We start from the raw sequence: 11,773 nt of genomic DNA on the forward strand, positions 1-11,773 counted from the left end.
AGTATGACGACTCAAACTCGCTTTTATATTAACTAAAGATCGATTTCATTGTTATAACTATTTTTGCCATTTTAGTAAACTACAATAATGTTAATAATATTAGATAGTGTCAACCCAAATATTATATTGATAAAATAAGAGATAATGCTCATATAAATGGATGCACAATTTAAATCCGTGCTCACTTGGCCCAACTTGGACAATAGTTTAAGAGTCGCAACATATTCTGAAATTATATTTTATAAGCAGTAATCCATTCATTTCTCTTTGTCAATCTCTTTTCAAAATTTATGGTGACTTAAAAAGTTATAAAATTACGCTTGCTATGCAAGCTAGCCGGACGCCTTGAAAATGCTAAGCTGGAATTGCCAAGGCATGGGGCCGCCTTGGAAGATTCAGTTGCTTCTGGACGTGATACGTCAACACAGACCTAATTTAATGTTTGTTTGTGAGATGTTGAGTAATTCTAAGAAGATGGAAAGGGTGAGAAGTCGCAGAGGTTTTCAAGGTATGCTTACGGTGGAAGCTCAGGGGCGTAGTGGGGGAATAACCTTACTCTGAAAAGACCAAATTCATGTCAGCTTATTGAGCATGTCGAACAATCATATTGACGTGGTCATTTCCATACCGGATATGCAGATATGGAGATTGACGGGTTTTTACGGAGAACCCAACAGAAGTCAGAGGAGAAGAACGTGAGAACTGCTTAGAAACTTGTCTAGAGAGAATAATTTGCCATGGTGTATCATTGGAGATATGAACAACATTTTGCAGCAGGAAGACAAGAAAGGAGGAATGCTATACCCTCAATGGCTCTTAGATGGTTTCAATGACACTATAGAGGAAGTTGGGTTAAATGATTTAGAACTTCATGGTCACCAATTCACGTGGAAAAGAGTTAGGGGTACAGATAACTGGGCGGAAATACGACTGGATCGTGCTCTAGCGTCCAGCAGCTGGTTAGAGTTGTTTCCTTATGCAAAACTGTACAATTTGGAGGGATCACCGTCTGACCACAGTGCTATCTTCCTTGACATAACCGGTAGAGTTTCAGGTACGAGACAACCTCGGTTCTGTTTTGAAAATGCATGGTTAACGGAACCCTTATGCAGTACTATCATTCGAGAGAACTGGGAGATTAATGCACGTACAGATGTTCAGCAAAAGATCAAACGTTGTGCAGATTCGTTGAGTGTCTGGGGAAAGGAAATCACGGGCTGTTTCAATAAAAGAATCTGTGTTTGTCATCAGAAATTAAAAGAGCTTCGAAGGAAAAGAGATGATTTGTCAATAAAAGAGTATAAGGAGGTTAAACAACAACTGTTTCTAATTTTGGATCAGAAGGAGATATTCTGGCGCCAAAGATCAAAACAACTATGGCTGGGTGCGGGGGATAAGAACATGAAATATTTTCATGCAACCTGCAATAAAAGAAGGAGACTGAATCACACTGTTAAGCTGAAGGATGAGTCTGGGAAATGGTTTGATTGGCAAAATGGTCTTCAGGCTCTCATCGAATCATTTTACAGAGACCTTTTTACAGCAGGACAGGTGGAGCTTGAGGGTGTCACTGACTGTGTTTCTCACTCGATTTCTGAGGAGCAAAACAACGTTTTGAAATTAGAACTGACTCGTGAAGAAGTGAGACGGGCCTTATTCCAAATGCACCCTGACAAAGCACCAGGGCCAGATGGGATGACCCCGGCATTCTATCAAAGACATTTGCATATTGTTGGTGAGGACATTTATATTTTGGTCAAAACATCTTTGCTACAGGGGAGATACCACAGGGGTTAAATGACACTAATATCATTTTGATCCCGAAAAAAACAAGCCCTTCAATGCTAGGTGAGCTTAGACCAATAGCTCTATGCAACGTTTTAATGAAGATCGTTACTAAGGTGATGGCCAATAGAATGAAAGGTCTACTCAACAGTGTGGTGTCTGCAACTCAAAGTGCTTTTATCCCGGATCGGCTTATTTCTGACAATATTATGGTTGCGTATGAGATAATGCACTACTTGAAAGGCAAGAAAAATGGAAAGGATGGCTTTATGGCCTTAAAACTCGATATGAGTAAGGCATATGATCGGATAAAATGGGCTTTCCTGAGAGCAATTCTGCTAAAGATGGGCTTTTCTCAGTGGTGGGTTAATCTAGTTCTCCAATGCGTAACCATGGTTGTGTACTCGATCACTCATGGGGAGCACGTAATGGGGCTAATATTACCAACTAGGGGACTACGTCAAGGCGATCTGTTGTCCCCCTATTTGTTTATCATTTGTGCTGAGGGCTTATCTTCGTTGCTGAGAAAGTATGAGCACAACAAATGGATTCATGGTGTTAAGATTTGCAGGAATGCTCCAGTAATAAACCACATGCTCTTTGCTGACGACTCTTATTTGTTTTGCAAAGCAGACCCAGTAGAGGCCATGAGAGTGCGGGAACTGTTGGAGACTTATGAGAAAGCATCAGGACAATAAGTAAACAAAGGAAAATCATCAATTTTTTACAGTTCGAATGTTTTACAGTACAACAAGCAACCCATTTGTGGCACATTGCAGATGATGGAAGCAAACGAGCACTCAACATACCTTGGTTTGCCGAACATCATTGGTAGAAACAAATCTGCAATCCTCGGGTATTTGAAGGACAACGTTAACATGAGGATCCGTAGTTGGGATGGGATCTTTATATCTAGAGCTGGCAAGGAAATTTTGGTGAAGCAAGTGGCCCAAGCATTACCAGTTTATGCTATGAACGTATTTCTATTACCTCAAGAGATCACTACTAGCATTGAAAAGTGTTTAATGAAATACTGGTGGAGTTCAGGGCAAACAAATAATTCGAAAGTGATATGGATGAATTGGGACAGGTTGTCTAAACACAAAAGTACTGGTGGTATGGGTTTTAGAAATTTCAGGGACTTTAATATCGTTATGTTGGGCAAACAGTTGTGGAGGCTGGCTACGAATACACAGAGCTTAGTGTCACGACTATATAAAGCCAGGTATTTTGACAAGACGGATGTGATTCATGCTGGACTAGGGCATAATCCTAGTTTCATTTAGCGTAGCCTAATGAAGGCTCAACAGTTGATTAGAGATGGTGTTCGATGGAGAGTGGGTAACGGAAAAAGTATCCAAATTCTAGACCAGCCCTGGTTACTGAAGGGTTTTTAGCACATAAACGCAACGAAAACGTAAATTTAAATCTTAAAAAAAAAACGAAACCCTCCGCAGGATCCATGCAAAAAATAATATTTAATTCGTAGTTCAGTATGTTTACCTTAAGAAGTTTTACGTTAATGGAAAGATGGAGGTATTTAATAGCGATCCAAGAACGATGAACGGAGATCCCTAGTAGCTGCTCTTCAATTGTGAAGCACTCCACCGGTATCCACCAAGGGATCAAAATAATGGAGGGAGGAAGAGGTTGAGAGAATTAGTTGCCTCCCTCTCTTTTCTACTTTAAAATTAGGGTTTTTATTTTTTGGTTGAGGCAAATAGGGTTTATAATAGTATATTTATAGGAAAAAATTTCAGCTGAAAATGTTCCCATAAAATATTATTATTATTAACCCTTTAATTGATTATTCTTATTAACCAATTAACTAATAATTAAAACACATTTTAATCATTAATCCCTTTTCTAAACACTTTAGAAAAATAATTCTCTCACTTGATTTAATTTCCAAAATTAAATTCTTAATTAATAATATTAAGAACTTTTCTTAATTAATTTTATAATTAATTAAATCTCATTTAATCAATTATTAAATTTTCTAATTAATTATTTATTTCACAAATAAATAATTACCAGCCATTATTAATTAATTCCTCCACCATTAAATCATTCTCTTTTATGGTGTGACCCTGTAGGTTCAATATTAAGCCGGTAGTAGAAATAAATAATAATAAAACTATTTTATCATTATTTATATAAATTCTCTAATTTATTAAATATGATTAATTAATAAATTAATCATGTTTATTCTACATCGTGAGGGATACTTCTCAGCATATCGCGACTATCCGGATAATACGAATTCACTGCTTAGAATACCAAGAACCTATTCAGTGAATAGTTACCGTACAATTAATTTCTTCTACCCTGCAATGTCATGATTAAATACAAGGCATGGAACTCGTGTCAAGCCTATCTTATTTAATCATATGCTTTCCCATTCACTATGCTTAGTTCTAATTAATGTGAATTAGAAACTCCTTTCTAATTTCATTCACTCTGGCCAGAGATTCCTGAACTAGCATAAGTGGATCATCATTGAACATTATCTTCCTTTCACTGGAAGGGGTAGATCCTTTATTGATCATACACTATCTTCGTGTATAAATTCCTACACCCAGTAGAGCCCTTATTATTGTCCCTGGAGACTAAGAACTAAACCAAAGTATAGTTCAGTGTACACAAGATGACTATGATGACCTCAAGTCTAAGGATACTTGTAAAACTATCACAATGTGAACATCTGCTGACACGTGAGTGAACTCCATCAGTTGTTCATCTGTGTGAGTCATGTTCAGTGAACTTATTCTATAATAAGCACCTACATACTAGCTATAGTGTCACCACACAAATGTCTATGAGAACAGACATCCTTCATAATGAAGTAAGCATAGTATGTACCAATCTTTGCGGCTTACTAATTACCAGTTAGTAATCCTATGACCAGGAAATATTTAAGTTCAGAGTTATCATCTTTTTAGGTCTCATTATTATGATCTCATCATAATCCATAAAAAGCTTTACTCTAAACTATGGTATATCTTATTTAAACACTTAAATAGATAAAGCCCGCAATAAAACCAAAACAAGTCTTTTATTAATATCAATGAAATCAAAACAGATTACATAAAACTTATTCCTAAATCATCATACATGTTTGGACTTAGGACACATCTCTTTCAATCTCCCACTTGTACTAAAGCCAATCACTCTGGTATCTAATACCCATCTTGTCTTTATGACGATCAAAGTGACTTTGAGAAAGTGGCTTTGTTAAATGGTCTGCTATGTTGTTATGTGTGTCAACTCTCTTGACGTTGACTTCTCCTCTTTCAACAATCTCCCTAATCAGATGAAAATGTCACAAAATATTTCTTATAAGAAGTATGTCATCCACATACAATACAAGAAATGTTAATGCGCTGCCACTAACCTTCTTGTAGACACATGGTTCATCTATGTTTTTGATAAAACCAAACTCTTTGATTGTCTGATCAAAATGGATGTTCCATCTACGAGAAGCTTGCTTTAAACCATGTATGGTTCGTAGTATCTTACACACTAGGTGTTCATTTCCTTTGGAAAGAAAACCCTTTGGATGTGTCATATACACTTCCTCTTCAAGTTTCCCATTGAGGAAGGGCGTTTTCACGTCCATTTGCTAGATCTCATAGTCGTAGTAAGCAGCAATCGCAAGCAAAATCCGAATTGATTTTAACAGGGCTACAGGCGAGAAAGTTTCATCAAAGTCAATCCCTTGCCTTTGTCTGAATCCTTATGCCATGAGCCTGGCCTTATAGGTCTCCACCTGGCCATCTGCTCCAATCTTTCTTTTGTATACCCATTTGCACTCATTAGGCTTCACACCCTCAGGTGCTTCAACCAAAGTCCATACTTGGTTGGTATATATAGATTCCATTTCGGATTTCATGGCACTTTGCCATTTCTCTGAGTAAACAATACTCATAGCCTCATTATAGGTCATAGGGTCGTCATCATCAATGATTGACAACTCATTGTCATTCTCAATGACAAGGCCATAATACCTCTCAGGTTGGCGAGACACTCTCCCTGTCCTACGAATGGGTTGTTCCACAGAAGGTTGTTCAGTCTGAATAGGTGTTTCCACTTGAACCGTAGTAGTCTGTGCTTCTTGAACTTCATCAAGTTCAATCTTGCTCCCACTGTTTCCTTCAAGGATAAACTATTTTTCCAAGAAGTTAGCATGTCTGGAGACAAACACCCTATGATCGGTGTAAAAGTAATACCCTAAAGTCTCTTTAAGATATCCCACAAAATTACATTTTACGGATCGAGATTCCAGCTTATCTGGGTCAACTTTCTTGACATAAGCTGGACATCCCCAAATCTTAACGTGTTTAAGACTCGGTTTCCTTTCTTTCCATATCTCATATGGAGTTTGAGGAACAGATTTGGAAGGAACCTTATTCAGTAAATATGCTAAGATTTCCAATGCATAACCCCACAGGAATACTGGAAGATTCGTATAGCTCATCATGGACCGAACCATGTCTAACAAAGTTCAATTTCTCCTTTCAGATACCCCATTCAACTGTGGAGTATATGGAGGAATCCACAGGAGACTATACTATTTTTTTTAGATAAGCTAGAAACTCTCCATTCATGTATTCACCACCTCGATCTGATCGAAGAGTTATAATACTATGTTTGGTTTGTTTCTCCACTTCATACTTATATTCTTTGAACTTTTCAAAGGCTTCAGACTTGTGTTTCATCAAATACACATATTTGAATCAAGATCGATCATCTATGAAAGCAATGAAGTATGAAAATCCACCCATGGCTTGCGTAGACATTGATCCACATACATCTGTGTGTACCAATCCTAGCATATCTGCAGCCCTCTCTCCATGTCCACTAAATGGAGATTTGGTCATTTTACCCAATAGACAAGACTCGCATGTAGGATATGATTCAAAATCAAAGGGGTCAAGTAACCCTTCCTTATGCAATGTCCGCAGTCTATTTTCACTAATATGACCAAGTCCGCAGTGCCACAAGAAAGTGAGATTTTCATCATCCCTGTTTCTTTTATTAGTATGTTCAATTTGTAGTAAATTATGCTCTACGTCACATACATACAGACCATTGTTTAAAATACCACTTCCATGAAGAATGTTATCTCTAAGAATTGAACATTTATTATTCTGAATAACAAACGAAAATCCAGCCAAGTCTAACATGAAATAGAAATAATATTCCTCACAATCGAGGGAACAAAATAACAATTATTTAGAACAACAGTCTTGCCCTTAGGCATATGTAAATGAAATGATCCTACAGCTTCAGTATCAACTCTTGCTCCATTTCCCATCCGTAGAATCACCTCCTCTTCTTCAAGAGTCCTACTTCTCCTTAGTCCCTGCAACGAATTACAAATATGAGAACCACAGGCGGTATCTAATACCCAAGTAGAAATTTGACTTAGTGATATATTAACTTCGATCATGAACATACCTGAATCAGAAGCGGTAGTCTCACTACCCTTCTTCTTCTTCAATTCTGCAAGGTAAACCTTGTAGTTCCTCTTCCAGTGCCCCACCTTGTTACAGTGAAAGGAAACAGCTTTGCTCTTGGGGTCTTCAGCTTTTGGTGGAACCGGCTTTTTCTCACCTACTTTCTTCTTCTTGGAAGGGTTCTTCTTCCTTTTCTTAGGATTGGAACCTTCACCAATTAGAAGAACAGAACTCTTCTTAGGGGGAAAATTCGATTCCGCAGTCTTCAACATGTTGTGGAGTTCAGGCAGGCTGACATCCAGCTTATTCATGTGAAAGTTCACAACAAACTGTGAGAATAAACTCGGAAGTGATTGTAAGACCAAGTCTTGGCTCAGCTCCCCATCCATGGCAAAACCAAGTTGTCCAAGACGTTCAATCAAATTGATCATCTTAAGTACATGGTCATTCACAGATGATCCCTCAGACATCCTACAACCGAACAGCTCCTTCGATATCTCATATCGAGCTGTCCTCCCTGCCATATCATACAACTCTTGTAGATGCATAAGGATAGTGTGAGCATCCATATGCTCTTGTTGCTTCTGTAGCTCAATATTCATGGAAGCTAGCATGATGCATTGAGCAACATTTGCATTATCTATCCACTTATGATACACAACATGTTCATCATTATGTGCATTGCTAGCAGGTTCAGTAGGCTTAGGTGAGTCAAGCACATATTCCAGCTTCTCAACCCTGAGAACAATTCTCAAGTTTCGAAGCCAGTCAGCAAAATTAGGACCAGTCAACTTGTGAGCATCTAGTATACTCTGGAGTGATAGTGCAGAAGACATAACGTATATAGTAAATCTGTAAATGATGAATACATAACAACACTTAGCAAATATTCAATTTTATTTCAAAACACTATATGAATCGGGTCTTTATTAATAAGTGGCTCCCACTAGTTTATCTAATTTATACAACCCCTAAGTGAAAATTAAGCATTCATAATGCTAGTGGGAATAGGGATCCTACATTCCATCACACAACCTCGGCTGTAGCACGAAACGTCATGTGATGTTCAATAGGCAGACAACTCTTGTCAATTACATCTTATGTTATTCCCTAATAAAACTTTAGCCTCTTGAATAATTGAGTCACGGATGTAGCATGACAAACTCAATATTCTAAGTCAAGTCTAACCCAACATTTTGTACAATTGAATCAGTCTCCAACGACCCACGACTGTAGCACGTAACGACCTTTAGATTCTAATTCAATGTATACATCTTTATGTAATAGACAAGTATTTCTTATTTCGAAATCAAAGCCCTCGGTTGTAGCACGAAACGACAATGATTTAAAAATAAGAACTACTTTCTACCATGTTGGAAGGCTTTGACCGACACAAGCTCGTTGTGTCATTGGCCAATTACTACTTGATATTATTTAATTTTAGAGGGATTATATTATGTTACAATCATAATCATATTATAAAGAGATTCTTCCTTTTAAATTAAATATTTCAAATCAATAATCGATAATCAGATGATTCCCAGATCGGGGGGAGCATTGTCAAGAGGCGTCACTTAATACCCCTTTCTTACAGATAGAAATCTGCTTTTGACAGAATCATCCTTTCTCTCGATATTGAAAATTTATATTTAATTACGTGTTTCATAAACACAAGAATCTCATGATTGTATTCATAATATTATTGTTAAGGCAAGAAACGATTCATATTCTAGATTTTCTAGAGCACGCCTTATATTGATTTAAGTTCACCTAAATCTATCATCGCATGGTAAACATAGGCATATATCTCATATATAAAATTAAATAAACAAGTAAATGTAAAGTGCAATAAAGTAAATGTGTTTGGTTATGACCCCATCCTATGTGATCTTTATCAAGCTCATGATAAAGATCAAGGTCAATCTAATATGGTGATGGAAATAAATACAACTACTTATTACATAAGTCTTCTTCTTTGTTTAGACTTCTTGTATGCCTCGTCTTCTTCTTTGTATCACCTCCATTGGATAGCCTTCTTGAGTCTTCAATCACATTACATGATTGAAAGTAAAACTAATCTAATGAACTTACAAGAATAACTCGAGTTACATTCGAGATTTATAATTACAAAGATTGACAACATACAAGTCGTATTTAAAACCAAAACCAAAACCATTACACTAAGGTCGAAAGGCAATAACCATCCACCATGCTCATACAACACATAAAAGCATGTTAAAACACATAATCTGATCTTAACATATCATATTATCCATGATCTAATCATAAAAAAAGTATGACAAAAATCAGAAAAATCAGAATCAAATAAGAAATAAAAGAATCACTGTTTACGGGCAGTAAACGACGTCAAACGCCTTACAGACGAGTCGTTGATAGCTTTATCTATCAGTTTTGTTCAGACGCTCGTTTACATATGGAATAGGGTATTCGTTTGCGTAAATCGGACACCAGACCCTGATTTCAGCAAATCTGCAGCAGCCAATTCAGAATCCGTATCTAATATGATTCTCATAATTAGAACAAACATAAATCATGTATATATCAGTATATATACAGATTACATAATCATCTTATGATTATACAACTCACATGAATATCATATATTCAAAACCATACATATATAAGCATATTATATCAACATCAAATCATGGCGAATCACGTACATGCTCATATATCGAAAACAGTTAAACACATAAACGAATTAAAAACTTTTCGCAAGTAGCTCTGATACCATTGAAGGGTTTTTAGCACATAAACGCAACGAAAATGTAAATTTAAATCTTAAAAAAAAAACTGAAACCCTCTGCAGGATCCATACGAAAAATAATATTTAATTCGTAGTTCAGTATGTTTACCTTAAGAAGCTTTACATTAATGGAAAGATGGAGGTCTTTAATAGCGATCCAAGAACGATGAACGGAGATCCCTAGCAGCTGATCCTCAATTGTGAAGCACTCCACCGGTATCCACCAAGGGATCAAAATAATGGAGGGAGGAAGAGGTTGAGAGAATTAGTTGCCTCCTTCTCTTTTCTATTTTAGAATTAGGGTTTTTATTTTTTAGTTGAGGCAAATAGGGTTTATAATAGTATATTTATAGGCAAAATTTTCAGCTGAAAATGTTCCCATAAAATATTATTATTATTAACCCTTTAATTGATTATTTTTATTAACCAATTAACTAATAATTAAAACACCTTTTAATCATTAATCCCTTTTCTAAACACTTTAGAAAAATAATTCTCTCACTTGATTTAATTTCCAAAATTAAATTCTTAATTAATAATATTAAGAACTTTTCTTAATTAATTTTATAATTAATTAAATCTCATTTAATCAATTATTAAATTTTCTAATTAATTATTTATTTCACAAATAAATAATTACCAGCCATTATTAATTAATTCCTCCACCATTAAATCATTCTCTTTTATGGTGTGACCCTGTAGGTTCAATATTAAGCCGGTAGTAGAAATAAATAATAATAAAACTATTTTATTATTATTTATATAAATTCTCTAATTTATTAAATGTGATTAATTAATAAATTAATCATGTTTATTCTACATCGTGAGGGATACTTCTCAGTATATCGCGACTATCCGGATAATACGAATTCACTGCTTAGAATACCAAGAACCTATTCAGTGAATAGTTACCGTACAATTAATTCCTTCTACCCTGCAATGTCATGATTAAATACAAGGCATGGAACTCGTGTCAAGCCAATCTCATTTAATCATATGCTTTCCCATTCACTATGCTTAGTTCTAATTAATGTGAATTAGAAACTCCTTTCTAATTTCATTCACTCTGGCCAGAGATTCCTGAACTAGCATAAGTAGATCATCATTGAACATTCTCTTCCTTTTACTGGAAGGGGTAGATCTTTTATTGATCATACACTATCTTCGTGTACAAATTCCTACACCCAGTAGCCCTGGAGACTAAGAACTAAACCAAAGTATAGTTCAGTGTACACAAGATGACTATGATGACCTTAAGTTTAAGGATACTTGTACAACTATCACTATGTGAACATCTGCTGACACGTGAGTGAACTCCATCAGTTGTTCATCTGTATGAGTCATGTTCAGTGAACTTATTCTATAATAAGCACCTACATACTAGCTATAGTGTCACCACACAAATGTCTATGAGAACAGACATCCTTCATAATGAAGCAAGCATAGTATGTACCGATCTTTACGAATTACTAATTACCACTTAGTAATCCTACGACCAGGAAATATTTAAGTTCAGAGTTATCATCTTTTTAGGTCTCATTATTATGATCTCATCATAATCCATAAAAAGCTTTACTCTAAACTATGGTATATCTTATTTAAACACTTAAATAGATAAAGCCCGCAATAAAACCAAAACAAGTCTTTTATTAATATCAATGAAATCAAAACAGATTACATAAATGTTATTCCTAAATCATCATACATGATTGGACCTAGGACACATCTCTTTCAGTTACTAACAGAGCAAAACCCTTATATC

The 11,773-nt window shown here is 35.8% G+C and overlaps 1 protein-coding gene across 1 annotated transcript; it reads left to right on the top strand.

Moving 5' to 3' along the window:
• The first annotated feature begins 2,567 nt into the window (after nt 1-2,567).
• Nucleotides 2,568-3,071, top strand: LOC141685919 (putative mitochondrial protein AtMg00310). The gene has a single exon (XM_074490995.1). The coding sequence runs from the start codon at nt 2,568-2,570 to the stop codon at nt 3,069-3,071; it is 504 nt and encodes a 167-aa protein (XP_074347096.1).
• Nucleotides 3,072-11,773: the final 8,702 nt, after the last annotated feature.

The sequence above is a fragment of the Apium graveolens genome, chromosome 9, assembly GCF_009905375.1.
Source record: "Apium graveolens cultivar Ventura chromosome 9, ASM990537v1, whole genome shotgun sequence".
Classification (NCBI taxonomy): domain Eukaryota; kingdom Viridiplantae; phylum Streptophyta; class Magnoliopsida; order Apiales; family Apiaceae; genus Apium; species Apium graveolens.

What these genes read in the sequence shown, in the direction of transcription:
- LOC141685919 (XM_074490995.1), top strand. Translation starts at nt 2,568, where the DNA reads ATGGAAGCAAACGAGCACTCAACATACCTTGGTTTGCCGAACATCATT.